Source organism: Pleurodeles waltl, chromosome 11 (assembly GCF_031143425.1).
Source record: "Pleurodeles waltl isolate 20211129_DDA chromosome 11, aPleWal1.hap1.20221129, whole genome shotgun sequence".
Lineage (NCBI taxonomy): Eukaryota > Metazoa > Chordata > Amphibia > Caudata > Salamandridae > Pleurodeles > Pleurodeles waltl.
The window spans coordinates 17,800,198-17,819,285 of record NC_090450.1 but is presented as its reverse complement, the minus strand read 5'-3'; the positions used below and the strand labels follow the sequence as shown (position 1 = coordinate 17,819,285).

Sequence of the window (19,088 nt, the reverse complement as noted above, 5' to 3'; positions counted from 1 at the left end):
AAGGGGACAGCCCTGCCTTGTTCCCCTGCTAATTGGGAAGCTCTCTGATATGACTCCTCCTGTCTTCACCCTGGCCTGCGGGTTGGTGTACAGTATGCGTACCCATCTTATAAATTTTGGGCCTATGCCCATTCGCTGCATGGTGGCAAACAGGAAGTCCCATTCTAGTGTGTCGAATGCTTTTTCGATGTCTAGCGAGATCACTGCTTCCTCAGATGCACTCGGGGGGGTATCGCCCATTACGCTTAGTAGCCTACGAATGTTGAGAAAGGTGTTGCGTTTTGGGATAAATCCATTCTGGTCTTCATGTACTAAAGTGTGCATATGAGGAGCTAGCCTGTTGGCTAGTATTTTGCCAAGAAGTTTGCAATCTAGATTTAGTAGAGACAGGGGTCTATAGGACCTAACGTCAGTGGGGTCTCGCCCCTGTTTCGGGAGGACCACTATCATTGCCTCTCTCATTGTGGGGGGGAGACTTCCCTTGATCTCTGCTTCTTCCATGACTTTTAGGAGATGTGCGACCAGGTGTGTTGCAAAAGTGGAGTAGTATTCTGATGGCAGGCCGTCTGCCCCTGGAGCTTTATTTCTAGGTAGTTGTTCAAGAGCCTTATTTAGTTCTCCTAGTGTGATGGGGGCCTCTAATGTCTCCCTGTCATTTTGTGTGAGTTGGGGCAGAGAGGATTCCACCAAAAAGGACTCGAGTTGTTGGGGGGTGCATGATGTGCGTGTGCTGTATAGCTGTGTGTAGTATTTCCTGAACGCATCATTAATTTCATCCTGTGTGGTTGCTATTGCGCCTACGCCTAACACTATTGCCCCTATTGGGGGGCATTGCCGTTCCTCCCGCAGGAGCCATGCGAGCAGCCTACCCGATCTGTCGCCTTCCGCTTGTAATCTGGTCAAGTGATATTTGTAGTCATGTAGGCGTAGTGTGGCTTCTGCAGCTGCGTATTCTGCGCGCGCATCTTTTAATGACGTATATGGTGTTTCGCTGCGGGCCACTGCGTTTTCTAGTGCTCTTAGTTTCTTTTCCAGTTTGGTAACCTCTGCATGGAGTGTGCGTCTTACCCCCCATGTAGTGGAAATGCAGTGCCCGCGGGTCACTGCTTTATGTGCGTCCCACTCTACTGCTCTTAAGCTTGTAGTGCCAGCATTCAATTCCCAGTACTGCTTGAGCGCTGTACTCAAAGCGTCTTTAAATGCAGGGTCCTGCAACGCTTCCACTTGTAATCTCCAGGTTGGGATCGCTTGTCGCCTCCTGCCCCAATCTAAAGTTATTTTAAGCGGTGAGTGGTCTGATAGTGACTTAGCTAAGTATTCAATCCCGTTGGTTACTGTGCAAATGTCCCGGGTACCCCATAGCAGATCTATCCTAGTGTATACTTTGTGTGGTACTGAGTAAAATGAGTATTCTCTGCGCTGCGGGTGCTTCATGCGCCACAAATCGCAGAGACCCATGTCACTGGCCCATGTCACCAGTGGGCACCCGGGGCGTCTGTTGGCCGCTGAATGTGTGGGGGGGCTTGACCTATCCAATGTCAGGTCCGGCGTATTATTGAAATCACCACCCCATATTGCAGGTGCTGCAGGGTTAGTCAATAGAGCTGGGGTGAGCGTGTTCAGGAACACAGGCAACGCAGTGTTCGGGGCGTATACTCCTATGAGTGACAATTGTTTTCCGTCTAATTTACCCTCCACCACCACGTACCTACCTCCCTGGTCTATCCTGTATGATGTTAGAAGAAATGGAACACTCCCTGCCATCCATATCAGGACCCCCCTCGCAAAGGTTGAATAAGATGTGCCTACGATCTGACCTCCCCATCTATTCCGCAGTTCTTGTAAGTCTGGGTCCAGTAGGTGGGTTTCTTGTAAAATTGCAATGTGTGTGCCCTGGCGTTTGAGTCTTGCATGCACCCTGGACCTTTTTCTGTGGTTCCCTAGACCCCTGACATTCCAGGTGACTATGATATATTTGCTTACGTTGTGGGCTGTTTGCTGGGCCATGTTTGTTTCGTAGTGGTGCATCTAACAGTCTGGTCCCTGATGGGGTCCAAGCAGTCCTCCCCCTCCCCATCGCCACTACAGCCCGTTCCCCAACCTCCATCTATGTGTCTTGTGTTATGCGCAGACCTGCGGTGTACAAACTGGTAATTACCCTCCCTCCCTCCCCAACTGGATCCCAACCCCAACTGTGAACCAACAAAAAAACAAACGCACACCCCAGAGAGGTGCGACCTAGGCAGTGTCCGTGTGGATGCCTGCGGGGGAGCTATAATACTATCCGGGTGCGGCTCATTATAGGGGCTCGCATCCTTCTGCAGATTCAGCCTGCAAGTTGTGTGGGGCATCCCCGGGGCGCAGCAAGCCAACCCTCCCCTGCCGCGCGTCACCTCCAATTACACGCAGGCTAAATACAGGAGTTGACTCTGAAAGCAGAGAAACAAGGATACATAATTTCAAGCGATATATCCAGCCGCTGTCGGCGGGACACACAATATTCAATCCTGTTCTCCTTCTGTGGCAGCGGGTCCCGCCCTGGTGGTGGGTCAGCATCAGTTGTTCAGAGTATGTCCGCAGTCCGGGGAGTAATCTCCGGGCCTTTCAGCGACCCCGTCAGTGTGGAATCCGAGCTTATTGAATCCGATTCCGAACCCTCCTCTGGATGGGTTCTGAGTGTCTCAAAAGCATTTTGTGTCAGCAGGGGAGTTTCCTTCAGGACCCTGGCTCTCTCTTCCGCAGCCTGTTTCTCCGTAGGTTGACCCCCGGGTCGTCTTTTGGGGCGTTTCCGATTGGATGCTGTGGACCAGTTGTCGTTAATACCGGTTTCTTCTCGGGGTTGGGCAAACCCCTTGGCATGTAGCCATGTCCAAGCGTCTTCCGGAGATGTGAACACGTGGGTGCGTTCATCTGTTAGTACTCTTAATTTAGCGGGAAATAGCAGAGCATACTTTATGTCATGTTCACGGAGACGTTGCTTAATTTGAGCAAAGGAGTTGCGTTGTCTTTGCACTTCCTGAGTGAAGTCTGGGTAAGCGTGAACAGTTGAGTCCTCATATTGAAATGGACCATTGCTGCGGAATTGTTGCAGTATCGCATCCCGGTCTCTAAAGTTCAGGAACCTGGCTATCAGCGGTCTTGGGGACTGGCCCGGTACTGGGGGGCGCCCGGGAGTCCTGTGTGCTCTTTCTACTGAGAAGAATTTCGACGGGGCTCCGTTCAGGACCTCTTTGGCTAACCACTGTTCCAGTTGAATCTCTGTGTTTTGTTCTATTGATTTTTCCGGGAGACCAAGAAACCGTATGTTGTTGCGGCGTGATCTTCCCTCCGCCTCTTCTGCTCTCCTCAGCAGTGTTTTTACCTCTAGGTCCAGGCGGAGAATTTGTTTTTGGTTGTCCGTTACTTTGGGGCACATGTCATTTAGCGTCTCTTCCGTTGACTTCACTTTTTCGGATAATTTGCGGTGGTCCGCTCTAAGAATATTTAGATCTTGCGATACCGTATCTATTCTGTTTTCTAATGAAATTTTAGTGTCCATAATTGCTTGGAGTACTCTCTCGAATTGTGTAGAATGGGCCAAAAGTGTAGATTCCAGTGATTGTAAGGTAGGAGTAGGTTGTTGGTCCCCAGGCGCTGGTCCCTGCGTGCCCCGGTCCTGATTCCTCGCTGATTTTGATCTCCCGGCCATTTTGACTCGATTTATGGGTCTCTGTTTCTACTGCGCTTTCATGAGCTCCTCGAGCCCCAGGTTGGACGGATATGGAGGGCTGTGTGTACTCACGGATCCCCACCGTCATGCGCTTTAAGTTTTTTGGATTACAAACTGCCTAATATTCCACGAAATGAGTTCCTGCTTGGTTGCCCGTTTCCAGGTCCCTCACCCGGCGCCAGCGGGGGGGCGACGGATCGCGGGATGATCTCCGAAGTCAATCCAATATGCCCATCATGTCGGCTCCAACGATTCAGGGCCTGGGCGTGGGTCCCCCACCCTCACAAGGTCAATTGCCATATGCACTCACTTCCAATTGGGCTTCCATGCAGGGTTCTGCTCCTCTTACCGGGGGAATGGTGGAGTCATAATATACTTCGGGGGGGGCCCCACTCGTAGCCCGCAGACGTTCATGAATTGCAGGAGCCACTAGGAGTGACCAGGGGGGCGTGTAGAGCAAACCGCCAGGGCTCCAGATGCGCACCGTGACTTTTACTGCGCGACCCCCCTAAGTCGAAGGGGGGGGCACGCCTTGCAGCCGGAACGCAGGCCAAGGGGGGGGGAACCGCCAAAGGTCCCCAATCACGGCTTCACTGCCCCTCCGCTCCTCCCCACCACGGCAGTGGAGAGGGTTGTTCAGCGGTAGAGAGGGGGGGGGGGGGAGGGAGAGCCCCGAGGCAGGTCCGCTGCCCTTCCGCAGCGGGATCCCCCCACCGCCGCACCCCCACCTCACCTCAGGGGCTCCGGGACGGAGCTCCGAGCCTCGCACCGAGGCAAAATGGCGGCCGCAGTCCTGAGGCGATGTCGTCCCTCGGCGGCTCCTCCGTTCAGCCCCGTGACTTTTACTGCGCGACCCCCCTAAATCGAAGGGGGGGGGCACGCCTTGCAGCCAGAACGCAGGCCAAGGGGGGGGGAACCGCCCAAGGTCCCCAATCACGGCTTCACCGTCCCACCGCCCCTCCCCACCACGGCAGTGGAGAGGGTTGTCCAGCGGTAGAGGGGGGGGGGGGGGGAGAGCCCCGAGGCAGGTCCGCTGCCCTCCCGCAACGGGATCCCCCCACCGCCGCACCCCCACCTCACCTCAGGGGCTCCGGGACGGAGCTCCGAGCCTCGCGCCGAGGCAAAATGGCGGCCGCAGTCCTGAGGCGATGTTGTCCCTCGGCGGCTCAGCCGCCACAGCGCCCCCGTGGCCGTCAGCAAGGGGAGAGAGGCTCCTAGAGCGGGTTACTCCTCTGTATGAGGATATTGGCGACCCCAGGGTGCCCCGCAATCGTTTTGGAGGCGAGCCCGAGACGGAGCGCTTTACGAAGCGTCCTTCCCGGTCGCCATCTTGGCTCCTCCCCCTTGTTGTTTCTTGTTATAAGACAGAAAACACAATACATTAATACGGTGAATAAACTGAAGCAGTAATGTGAACTGCTGTCAGTGATGGTTAAAACACTTAGGCCCAGATTCTGAAACTTGTCACCCAACCCAGACAGCAGCCAAAAGTTTATTTCCCTGTAGTCCATCTGAAGAGTGACACAGCTTGTAGTTAGTGAATCCTCAAGCTGGAGTGCAACAGACAAATGTTTTTCCTGCTTAATGGTCAATTCTCAAGGGCCACGTAATTTGTGCTACATACCATTTGCATGTAACGGGTCATTCATAAAAAAAGGATTTCATGGTGAATTCAGATTAAAGAGAAAGCAGCCTTCAGTCACAAAACAACAGATGCTTCATATGAGTACTCAGGGCCTGACTAACAAAGGTAAACGTACAGTTTAGTGTACGTTTTTGTATTTTTTCCAATTCAGAGAATAATTTTACTAGTAATCTCTTTATGACTATCTATCTTTTTATGTTTGGAGTCTGTACACTATTGTGGAGTCTCCGCAGTCATAAAGATACTACTCCTAAAACTCCTTTATGAATTGTAAAAGTCAGAAGCTTATAACAAAGTGTACAATTACATCTGCAAACTGGGGATTCAGTGTTCATTTATATTTGTGTACTCCTAGTCATGTGGATTGTATAATTATGTTTTACATTGGATGTCCCACATCTACCAAGTGATGAAATAAGTGTGTTTCAGTATTTAAAAGCAAAATACAAAACAGAAATCAAGATATAATTAAAAGATTGAAAGGAAATAGAAAGAATTTTTGAAATGAAAAGAAAGTCTAAAGAGAGGAAAAATAAAATACGCAGGGGGTTGGGACAATGCCGAAGTCAGGGAAGAGGGAGCAGAGGAAAGGTTATGTACTCATGCAGTATCAGCCGGCCGCCATCTTTTTCCCCACCCAACAAGAAAGAAAAAATGCTAAATTAAAGGAGCAATATGTTGTATAGAAGAAAAATGGAAAGACAAATAAAGAAAAAATCAAAAAGTAAAAGTAAAAAATAATGAGAGTAAAAGTAAAGGAAATGACTGTGAGAAACATAAAAGTAAAAGAAAAAACAAATGATAAAAAGAAGGAAAGAAAAACAAGGTGAAATATCTAAAATGGGGGAGCAAAGACATTAAACGACAAACATTACTTGGCGTTCCAGTTGCTGTGTTTGTGCTGACAGTTTGAGTGACTGAAGTTATATTGGATGTCTTATTTATTGGTGTTACTGTTTATAAAAAAAAAAAGATTCAGTATAACTAATAGAATTGATAATGGACGGCAGCATATCAAGGTGTACATTATGTCAATGACACAAGTGGAATACTCAATACTCAAAACATTCTAAAGGTGCTTTGAAGGAAGATGGCAGAAAAGCAACAGCTTGCTTTTTATAGAGAACTTTATTACTACAGTTTTGCATTCCCCAAATACTATATATAACTAATTTCACTATAACCTAGTTTAATGGCACTTAATAGTCATGAAAGTCTCGGTTAGCCCAAAAAAGTCCCACTTATCTCACAAAATTATATGTGACTGGAAGGTGATGAAAATGGATCAGCGAGGGACTGAAGAATAGTATTACTTTTAATCAGAAAGAGAGAATTTAGGATGACAAAAAGAGGAAAGAAAGGAAGAAAGAAAGAAAATAAGAACATAAAATTATTCAAGCCTGAAAGAGAAAGAAATAGAAAGTGAAGTTGAGTGGGTAAGTTAAGAACAAAATAAAGAAAAAAGTATACCTAACAATGAACTTGCTGTAGTATGCTAGAAACCTTTAATGCCAATAGTTCTTAAAGTTGTAAAAAGGAGAGGTGGCATTGTTGATGCTTTTAGAAAAGTACATTCGATGCTTGTGCTTCAAAATCAATTCAATAACTATGCTTCAGTTTTCATTCAAAAACTTCTTTCAGGATTTTCTCCATCCTTCATATAGTGACCAATGGTATAATATAAAATTTTAGTGAGGGACCAGGCTTAATAACAACTAGTAGTTCAAGCATTTCTTTAAATATTCATATAAAATAAAAAAAATACCTCAAACTTCATTCGTCCTTCTAACACATTGAATAGAAGAAAAAAATGATTTTTCAACAGCTTTGGTAGAAATCATTTAATTCCACCAATTTACTAGATACAAAAATAGTGCCTCATCAGTGACATAGAAAATGCCAGTGTGATATTATTACATACTTGTGTTCACTTCCCAGGTACACATACTACCACCTAGGATCACCAAATCCATTATATTGAACCAACATTTTGTTTTTCAGTTTTCTGAATGAAACTCTGTGGTCCACACTTTTTGCATCTATCATACAATTCTTCACTATCTCTGTGATGATATAAAAACACTTAGCAGCAGATCTACTAAGTTTTCATTGAATTCAGCACAGAATCAAATGTTTCTGTAATGGAAAGTGAATTCCAGAGCAACACTTTGTGCCACTTTTTGTCACATTTGTGGAATAGGCAAACTGTGACAGCAGGCACAGAGGTCCCAGACTCAACTCACCCTGGTGCCACCAGCCCTAAGTGTGACTCTCTCTTTTATGCTTCTCCCTTATTTGCCTAATTTCTTGGACCTTTCACCTTAATTCTTGTGCCCTTCTCCTTAATTTTTTGTGCCGTTCTCCTCAATACTTGAGCCTTTCTCCTTAATTCCTGTATTTTTCCCCTTAATTCCTGTCCCTTTCTCCTTAATTCCCGTGCCTTTCTCCTTAATTATTGTGCCTTTCTTGCTGATTGCTTAATTGTTGCTACCAGTGTTTTCCCATCCTCCTGCCGAACTTCTCACCAGATTGCACTCTCCTGCCAGCCCCTCCGATTGTCCACTTGAACCCCTCCCTCCTTCCAGGACCTACTAAAGGGAGGCTGCAGTACAGCCACCCCACCGGCACGACAAATATATCATACAACAATGTCTCATACAATATCAACAGAAAGATTATTATAGAAAACGTTATTATACTGCAAACCAACAGCATTTGATAAATAATGTGCAATAATTAAGGCAATTACATAATTTCTTCAAATGTCATTGAACAAGACAAATCCAAATGTCTGCTGATATTTGTGGGCCGTGTTTTGACCTTCATTGATTCAAGGTCATCATCCAGACAAGACAAACACAATAAATAGGGTTGCTGCCTACGGAGTGAACAAAACGAGGTTTCAACCAAGGGTATTGGTAAGACAGAGTATTTTAAAAATAAATTGCTGTACCATATTGACGGTACCTGAAAAAATTCCAGGAGAACAGCAGAGTAAGAGCAGAGAAGGGAGAAGGGATTTAATCAAGACACAGAACATGAATTAGGTGCCCCAAACACACTGTGAAATTGTGAAGAAGAAATAAACACTGCCAACATCCGAACCCTCCTCGACTGAGGAGAAACAGCAGCCTTGATACTCCTCAATCCCCCTCCAGCCTGCAAAACAGTTGCTCACCACAAGCTGACTGAAAGACTCCAGGCACATCAGCACCCAAGCGGGCACGCTTAAATGGATCACACACTTGCTCACCCAAATCACACAGAGGGTCCGTCTACCACCTTTCACCTCAGAACCGAAGGATACTGTTTGCGTTATTCCCCAGGGCTCAGCCCTACTCTCTCCGACATATAAATGACCCCACTGGCCAAAATTGTCAGATCCCACAGGCTCAACACAATATCCTACGCAGACAACACCCAACTCATCATCTCCCTCACCAATGATCCTACCACCATCAGAACCAACTTTCACAGATGCATGACAAGCACCATCGACCTGAAGCTGAACCCGGACAAGACTGAAGTACTGATCTTTGGCAACAACAGGAACCCCTGGAATGACTCATGGTGACCCCAAGACCTGGGACCCACACCCAGACCTGCTGACCACTCCAGACACCTAGAAATCATCTTTGACAACAAGCTCAACATGAAAGCACAAACCAGTCCACGTCAGTTCCTTTTGGAGATCGTCAGCTGGGAATCTTCATGAAATGCCTCCTATAGCCTACTGTGTTCCTGTTGCTTGAACAGGGGGTCAGCCTTATGTTCCTGTAGCTTGAACAGTAGGGCAGCCTCATGACCCTTGGAGTCCTATTCTTTGTCTTGGGTACAAGAGGAAGCAGGTCCAGTCCTTTGGGTTCCTCTCGGATTTCGGAGAGAAGGGTCAGTTCTTTTCTGAGCTTCTTCTGGTCTAGTAGTTTTTGGAGGCAAATACTTGGGATGACACATTTATGCCCTGCACCCACTTGTGGGTTAGGGGGATCTCGTGGTTCCTCACTAAGCAATAGGATAAATGTGCCCATGGATTACCTCTCCCACTTTTGAGCATTTCCTGTGTGCCCTACTGCAAACAATCCTCTCTCTTCTAAATACAAGATGGGGAAACCTTTCTCTCCTTTTGTAGAGCCTGTGTGTCCACCATAGAGGTGTAGCTAGGGAAATGATCAACACCACCTCTATGGTCACTTCAAACCAGTTCAAGCAGATTTCCTACACTCATATCCCCAGAATGGGTGAAATAGAAAGGCAAAGTTTCAATGTTTCCTAGTTGCTGTGTATTGCCTTTCGCAGATGATAGACCCACCCACACAAGTGGTGTACCATTTCTTTGGAAGAAGTGTGGGAATACTTGGCTATAAGAATGTTGTGTCTCTCCGCAGAGTCTGAAACTGTTTCTCTTAGAAATATAAAGAGGAGAAAAAATAAATAGATGGAACAGAGAGGCTGATGAGGTTCTTGACGCAAGAGTGGCTCTTACCCAGGCTCACTTCATTGACAGGGACCAAATTCTTTCCAATTTTAGTAAAAAAAAGTCCAGTTCTTCATTGAAGTTGAATGCAGCAATGGGGACAGTATTGAAGCTAGGTTTTCAACTATCCTTTTGAAGGGATGGTAGTGGTGGGTATCTGATTTTGATACCAAATTGAGTGCAGTGGTCCACTCACAGTTGTATATGTATTGGAAGTGGTAAAATATAGAACTTTAGAGGATTAGTTGAATATTCATGCCACTATTGCCAAACCTTTGTATAGGCTTATTTAATGCTTCTAGATCACCGTGAGGCCAGGAATATGTTTGCAAGAGTGAGTTTATATGTAGAGTTTTTATGGTTGTCATTGTGATCAAGTAATCTTGTGATCCACAAAAACATCCTCTAGAAAAGGACACAAAAATGAGGCTACAACTTAATGCAGGACATGTCTCATACAGAGATATGTACAGGGGTGAGTTTAGACTAACTTCTCCAGAGAGAGTGAGGAGGTCCAAAAGAGGATTGAGAACTATTAAAGCAGACTTGGTGAGGCATACCATAACACAGTCAATTCATGGGAGGATTCTACCTGTGGTGCAGTAGTTGCTTTTGCCTACTCGGGCTCTTGCTCTGTTGTAAATTTAAAGGTTTTAAAACATGCTGATTCTATCAATGTGCTCACCAATTGCAAATGTGTAAGCAAGAAACAAATCCAGAAATTAAGTTTTATATACTGGCTAATATTAATGGATAAGGGTTGAAAACAAAGAGAATATAAAGCAAAGAAGCCCACAATAGAGGGACTGGTATTATGGATGCCTCTGTTTTGTTGAAAGTAAGAACCCAGCTGCTGGCTAGCATGTAAAAAAGGAATGGTAGGGTGACATGGTGAGGGTGGGGAGCCATGCCAAGCTTTATTTCATAACCAAAATTATCTTGCATAACCTTGGGCGTACCACAGCACCACCCATTGCATTTTGACGCTGCCTCAGATTCATGAAATTTCGTAAACCTGAGGCAGAGACAAAATCTAACGCCACCTGCAGGGCCGACGTTAGTAGGGCGCAATGAGGAGGAATACTTTTATTCCTTCTCGTTTTTTGCTTTTTCTATGCATGCTGCATTCTTCAGCATGCATACAAAGAGCAAAATGCCAGAAATTATTGTTTATGTGCGGGAAGGAGGACATCAACTCTCATACCTGAGCAAAAGCCTGCGATCTGGATCAGCATCTAGTTGTGGGTTCCTGGTCGGAATCTCCCTCTTACGTGTACTGGGATTAGAAAGTGTTTTTATACTATTGATGTGAACTAACACCCCGATGTTCCTGCGTAAGAATGTGTACTGTCTACGAACCATAAAGACTAAACTTCTACCACGTCTATTGGCAATGTACTAGACTGTATCCTTGACTGAAGCACAGAGTGAGCAAGAATGTATTGTTTGCGGACACAGCGCTGAAGTAGGCTAAACAGTGTGATAGTAGGAAATAAAACAAGACCGTGAAACTGGTTATTGTAAAATAACAGTGCAAGGCTAAATGAAATGCATCTAGGGCAAAGTGCACAGATGCCTAATACTTTAGGCTAACGCGCAGAAAGCTATAATAAAATGGCCACACTACAGCGCAACGCTGCCAATTTTGGCACAGCAAAACACTATGCCACTTTTCCATAAATCTGCCCCTTACTACTTAGAAAACAGTATCCCAATCATTCTCTGGTGTAGTAGCAGTGTTATGGAATAGGATGTCATTTGAACTAAGAATGGCTAAATCCTTGCAGATCTTTTATATAAAATTGAAAACTTTTCTCTATCAAGGACATCTAATCCAATACCTTTTCTCCCCTTTACATCAATGTATCTTTTGCTGAAGACCCCATCCTAATATTCTCCTCTCTTAACTGTCCATGCCTTTTGTGTATTGTTTTCTACTTCCTGCCCGTCTATCTTCCTGTCTAATCTCAATTTTCTATGATTAGCTTATCTTTTTGATGTCTATTACTTCCAATATATTTTGTCTCTCTCTTATGTATTATCAGTCAACTTGTTAACCTTTTTTTACCCTACATCCACAGTTACCCTGTCTCTGGTCCTTAACTTGTGCTAGTTGTTTCCGGAGCGGAGCACCAGCACTTATTTTTAAGGGCCGGCTCCTATTTTTCTGCCTCAAGCATGTAATGCGAGAAATAGACACGTATGGAAAAGACGGTGGAAGAGAAAAATGAAAAAGCGTCACAATGGGAGAAAGCAGAAAGCTGCAAGAGTGAGCTGAAGGGGCAGGGTGTGGCTTTAAATGGATTGAAGAGGCCTGAGATGGCTTCAGGATTAAGCTGCCTCAGTATTCTGTGTTCCCACATTTAATTGCAGTAGCCTCGTGTTTAAGAGGAGGGCTTTGAGTGCCGGCACGTTTTTATTTACAAATTAAGCATTGCCTGTCTCATTGTTTTACATTTTATCACTATTCTTACCCTCACAATTTTACTTTCTAATATATATAAATTTTACTGCCACCCTCTTTGAATGTTATGATCTTGTTCTAGGTATTGCTAAAGTGTAAACTTCAACTTGTTGTATGTACAGCACACTTTACTCTAATAGAGTAATTTATAAGAAGACAGAAATACATAAATAAAAGAAGGGTCACTGTGTTCTTTCCGGGCTTAAGAACAAAAATTGCAGTGATAGTTGTTTGTTTAAAAGCGATTTCTAATTGTTGGGATAATTGTGTATCATAGCAGGTTCCAACTACCTCTGCCAGGGAACCCTACAAATTATATAGGCAACTCTTTAATAACATTTTCACCAAACACAGTTATCACCAAACAAAAGATATCTTAGGTTTCAGGGTGCCAAGCCATGGTGTTCACAAAGCTATATCACAGAAGATACATGGACACCTCTATTATTTAAATGTGTTCAAGGTTTTAAGAATGAGAGAAATAAAGACTTACAATGTGACAAATAAAGATCAGAATAAAGGAGCATGGGAAATCAAATGGATAGCATATCTGAGTAAGAAAGAAAAAGACTATGAAAGAAGCAAGTACCTGAGGTTGAACCAATTTCACTTGTGTTTGAAGGGGGTAAAGTGCTGGTTGTTGGTGTAAAAGTAGATGATGCTCCTGATTGAGGAAAACAAAGTAAAAACATTATAATTGTCAATTAAGTAATTTACTAGAAACTCTAAAACAACAAAAACTACCACATGAGACACATAAATTACTTCTCCTGTTACAAATATTAAATAGAAGGAACTGAAATAAAACAAGCATTGGAAAAGCCAATAGGTCTTGGGTATAATAGGCTGAGCGATTGGCTTTGTCATTGCTTGTTTGCATTTGGTACAGATATTGCCAAAACAGATGACAGTGCAACGGAGCGCATACACATACTTTTGTGGTGAGGGATGTGCATGTTTGATGATGCATGGATGGCTGTTTAAGAAGGGGTTGCCTATATGAACAAAAAACATTGCAAGATGGCTGCTCATGGTTGTGCTTGTGTCTACATGCATCATGATGGATGCTCACGTGTTGTGAAGCTCTCACAGCCGTTTCAGAATTGGTAGTTTACTCTGCCAACATGGCTAAGGCACTTGTTAGCATGGTAAATTAAAAGTGAAACTGAAGGTGCAAGGAACAGTGAAAATGCTCGTGAACAGGCAGTCAGAACCTTGCAGCAGTCATCACCTCATAAGAAATTTAAATAAGCAGTGTCAAAGCCAATAGGTCTCACATACGAAACTTATTATCTTTGTCAATGTTTTTAGCTATATTGCACAGAAGCACAGATACTGTGCAGCATGGCTCAAATTAAAAAGAAAAAGAAAAAAAAAATAATAATAATATCTGAGCCAGCTAGCTCTGGCCATGTCATCGCTTTTTGTTTTAACTGCTGGCCGAAGGCATTTATTACCTTGTGTTGCACACCTCATTACCTCTGAGACCCTTCCTGACAGCAGTTAAAAAAAAGTGCTAGGATGAGTCAGAGCTCTGTTTTGTGTTTTAAATGTGCTCCCGCCTTACTGTGCAACAAAGCTAAAAACCCTGACAAAGGAAATAGATTGTGCAGCTGACACCTATTGGCTTTGCCAACGCTTTTTTTATGGTGTTGTTCCTATCTAGTGCTGAGAGAGCTTGTTAGCCTTTCGTGCCCCCCGGAGAGAGGCAGGCGAGTTATGTTGCTGAGTACTTTGAAGAGTTCTAATTTGTACCAGGGAAGATGGAATGAGTTATCAATGGAGTGCAACAATGGCCCTCTTACAGTACCTTGCCAGTACTGATGTTTGGTATCTTTAAAGCAGAGTTCCTCCTTCTAATAACTGATAGTTTTTAAACCAGTTCACGCTGTCAACAAAAACTGAGAAGACAGGATTGTTTCACACTCTTGGAATACAAATGTAAAACACTATTGGCCTGCTCTTGTGTCAATGCCATTACCCAGGCCATTAGGGGGGATGTTAATAGTATCTGAGCACAGGTATCTCTTTGAATGACCGCATATTTCCATTTCCTGTGTATATGTATATGTAACCCTTCTCCCGGCCAGAGCTTTTCGAATGTTATACTTCTGTGCTGCCTATGACTGAGAAGCAGTCTCCAAGCGTTAACACGGAAAGATGAGTAGCATTTGATATCTAAAAGAACCAGCACACTGAAACAAACTGGAGGAGGTTATGGTCAAGCAGACGGTGTAAACTCCGCCATTCAGCGACCTCAATCGACTTCAATGCTTCGCTTAGAATCCTTATAAACTCAACACAACAGTGGGATTGAGGTGCTGCAAAAGCAAGACTAAGGGGCCTATTTAAGAACCCCGAGCGCCCCCGAACAGTCACTTTTTGTGACACTCCTGTGGCGCTAAGCACTGCGCCGTATTCACAAGGTGATGTTAAGCCACTTTTTGTGGCTTAACATCACCTTGTAAATATGACCCCGTCACACGCAGCACTTTCCGTGAATGGGGAGTGCAACGTGTGTTGCTGTGGGTGTGCCACAGCAACACCCATCGCATTTTGACGCTGCCTCCAATTTATGAAATTTTGTAAACCTGAGGCAGCGCCAAAATTCAATGCTACCCCCCGGGGTGGCATTAGCAGGGCGCTATGAGGAGGAATACTTTCATTCCTCCTTGTTTTTTGCTTTTTCTATGCATGCTGCATTCTGCAGCACGCACAGAAAGAGCAAAATGCCAGAAATGAATGTTTATGTGTGGGAAGGTGTCCCTTCGTGCAAATAAACAATCATTTGAAAATGACACTTTGGCACTTCTGTGTGTTCCACATTGTGCAGCACACACAGAAGTGCCAAAGTGCTATTAGTGATTGTTTATGTGCAGGAAGGGAAACCTTCCCGCACATAAACAATCACACCCCTCAACGCAGACATCCTTGCACGATGGTGCAAGGATGTCTGCGTTGGTGGCGGTAGCTGAATTTAGCGCCTGCACAGGGGTGCGCCGTATTCACTTAAATACGGCACATCCCTGCTTTTCTAAAGTGACGCAGCACTGCCAATTTTGGCGTAACACCGCGCTGTGCCACTTTTCCATAAATCTGGCCCGTACTACTTAGAAAACAGCATCCCAATCATTCTCTGGTGTAGTAGCAGTGTTTTGGAATAAGATGTCATTTGAACTAAGAATGGGCTAAATCCTTGCAGATCTTTTATATAAAATTGAAAGCTTTTCTCTATCAATGACATCTAATCTAACAGCTTTTCTCCCCTTTACATCAATGTATCTTTTGCTGAAGACCCCATCCCAACATTCTCGTCTCTTAACTGTCCATGCCTTTTGTGTATTGTTTTTGACTTCCTGCTCGTCCGTCTTCCTCTCTAATCTCAATTTCCTATTAGTAGCTTATCTTTCTGATCCCTCTTACTTCCAATATCTTTTTTTCTCTCTTATATATTATCAGTCAACTTGTTAAACTTTTTTTTTTACCATAGATCCACAGTTACCCTGTCTCACTGTTTTATATTTTACCACTATCCTTATCCTCACTATTTTACTTTCTAATATATACCAATTTTACTGCCACTGTCTTTGAATGCTATGCTCTTGTTCGAGGTATTGCTAAAGTGGATAACTTCATCTTGTTGTATGTACAGCACACTTTACCCTTATAGAGTAATTTATAAGAAGACAGATATACATAAATAAAAGAAGGGTCACTGTGTTCTTTCTGGGCTTGGGACAAAAACTGAAGTGATAATGGTTTGTTTAAAAGGCATCTCTAATTGTGGGGCTCATTGTGTAGCATAGCAGGTTCCAAATCCCAGCTCGCTCTGCCAGGGAACCCTAAAAGTTAATGACATTTTCACCAAGCACAGTTATCACCAAACAAAAGATGTCTTAGGTTTGAGGGTGCCAAGCCATGGTGTTCACAAAACTTCACTATCAATCATTGATAATGAACAACATCAGAAGACAATTAAACTGAGTGCTATGATCAGAGAAGATACATGGACACCTCTTTTGTTGAAATATGTTCAAGGTTCTAAGAAAGAGAGAATTACAGATTAACAATGTAATAAATAAAGATCAGAATAAAGGAGCATGAGAAATCAAATGGATAGCAGACGTGAATGAGTAAGAAAAACACTCCATGAGGGCAGCAAGTACCTGAAGCTGAACCACTTTCACTGGTGTTTGAAGTCGGTAAAGTGCTGGTTGTTGGTGTAAAAGTAGGTGACGTTCCTGAATGAGGAAAACAAAGTCAAAACATTATTACTGTCAATGAGGTAAATTACTAGAAATTCAGAAAAAACATTTACAACATGAGACACATAAATTACTTCTCCTGTTACAGATATTAAATAGAAGGAAGTGAAATAAAACAAGCATTGGAAAAGCCAATAGTTATTGGCTACAAAAGGTTGAGTGATTGGCTTTGCCATTGCTTGTTTGCATTGGGTGTAGATATTGCCAAAACAGATGACAGTGCAATGGAGCGCATACACATACTTGTGTGATGACGGACGTGCACGCTTGATGATGCATGGATGGCTGTTCAAGAAGGGGTTTCCTATTTTAAACAAATCCATTGCAAGATGGCTGCTCATGGTTGTGCTTGTGTGTACATGCATCATGATGGATGCTCACGTGTTGTGAAGCTCTCACAGCCGTTTCAGGATTGGTAGTTTACTCTGCCAACATGGCTAAAGCACTTGTTAGCATGGTAAATTAAAAGTGAAACTGAAAGTGCGAGGAACTGTGAAAATGCTTGTGAACAGGCAGTCAGAACCTTGCAGCAGCCATCACCTCATAAGAAATGTAAATAAGCAGTGTCAAAGCCAATAGGTCTCACCTACGAAACTTATTATCTTTGTCAACGTTTTTAGCTATATTGCCTAGAAGCACAGATACTGTGCAGCATGGCTCAAATTGAAAAAAGAAAAAAAAAAAACAATATGGACCCAGCTAGCTCTGGCCATATCGCTTTTTGTTTTAACTGCTGGCCGAAGGCATTTATTACCTTGTGTTGCACACCTCATTACCTCTGAGACCCTTCCTGACAGTAGTTAAAAAAAAGTGCTAGGATGAGTCAGAGCTCTGTTTTGTGTTTTGAATGTGCTGCCGCCTTACTGTGCAACAAAGCTAAAAACATTGACAAAGGACAAGATTGTGCAGGTGACACCTATTGGCTTTGCCAACGCTTTTTTTATGGTGTTGTTCCCATCTAGTGCTGAGAGAGCTTGTTAGCCTTTCGTGCCCCCCGGAGAGAGGCAGGCGAGTTATGTTGCTGAGTACTTTGAAGAGTTCTAATTTGTACCAGGGAAGATGGAATGAGTTATCAATGGAGTGCAACAATGGCCCTCTTACAGTACCCTGCCACTACTGATGTGTGGTATCTTTAAAGCAGAGTTCCTCCTGCTAATAACTGATAGTTTTTAAACCAGTTCACGCTGTCAACAAAAACTGAGAAGACAGGATTTTTTCACCCTCTTGGAATACAAATGTAAAACTCTATTGGTCTGCTCTTGTGTCAATGCCATAACCCAGGCCATTAGGGGGGATGTTAATAGTATCTGAGCACAGGTATCTCTTCTTTGAATGCCCGCATATTTCCATTTCCTGTGTATATGTATATGTAACCCTTCTCCCGGCCAGAGCTTTTCAAATGTTATACTTCTGTGCTGCCTATGACTGAGAAGCAGTCTCCAAGCGTTAACACGGAAAGATGAGTAGCATTTGATATCTAAAAGAACCAGCACACTGAAACAAACTGCAGGAGGTTATAGTCAAGCAGACGGTGTAAACTCCGCCCTTCAACTACCTCAATCGACTTCAATGCTTTGCTTAGAATCCTTATAAACTCAACACAACAGTGGGCATTGAGATGCTGCAAAAGCAAGACTAAGGGGCCTATTTAAGAACCCTGAGCGCCCCCGAACAATCACTTTTTGTGACACTCCTGTGGCGCTAAGCACTGCGCCGTATTCACAAGGTGATGTTAAGCCACTTTTTGTGGCTTAACATCACCATGTAAATATGGCCCCGTCACACGCAGCACTTTCCGTGAATGGGGAGTGCAACGTGTGATGCTGTGGGTGTGCCACAGCAACACCCATCGCATTTTGACGCTGCCTCCGATTTATGAAATTTTGTAAACCTGAGGCAGCGCCAAAATTCAATCCTACCCCACGGGGTGGCATTAGCAACGCGCTATGAGAAGGAATACTTTCATTTCTCCTTGTTTTCTGCTTTTTCTATGCGTGCTGCATTCTGCAGCACGCACAGAAAGAGCAAAATGCCAGAAATTAATGTTTATGTGCGGGAAGGTGTCCCTTCCTGCAAACACACAATCATTTGAAAATTACACTTTGGCACTTCTGTGTGTGCCACATTGTGCAGCACACACAGAAGTGCCAAAGTGCTATTAGTGATTGTTTATGTGCAGGAAGGGACACCTTCCCGCACATAAACAATCACACCCCTCAACGCAGACATCCTTGCATGATGGTGCAAGGATGTCTGCGTTGGTGGCGGTAGCTGAATTTAGCGTCTGCACAGGGGTGCGCCGTATTCACTTAAATACGGCACATCCCTGCGTTTCTAAAGTGACGCAGCACTGCCAATTTTGGCGTAACACCGCGCTGTGCCACTTTTCCATGAATCTGGCCCGTACTACTTAGAAAACAGCATCCCAATCATTCTCTGGTTGTTGGAAAATGGGTTATTGGTAAGGGCGGGTAGGTACCTACACTTAGCAACAGGCCACTAACCTCCACTAAGGTCCAGTTAGGTCTCAG

At 44.2% G+C, this 19,088-nt stretch overlaps 1 protein-coding gene across 1 annotated transcript in view; it reads right to left on the bottom strand.

Moving 5' to 3' along the window:
- LOC138265049 (hepatitis A virus cellular receptor 1-like) overlaps positions 1–19,088 on the bottom strand; it is a 59,308-nt gene that overhangs the window by 4,014 nt on the left and 36,206 nt on the right. The window contains exons 3-4 of the mRNA XM_069212597.1: positions 16,459–16,533; positions 12,882–12,956 (exon numbers count right to left, since the gene is read on the bottom strand). Of these exons, the coding sequence (XP_069068698.1) occupies positions 12,882–12,956; positions 16,459–16,533 (150 nt within the window). The remainder of the gene's footprint in view (positions 1–12,881; positions 12,957–16,458; positions 16,534–19,088) is intronic.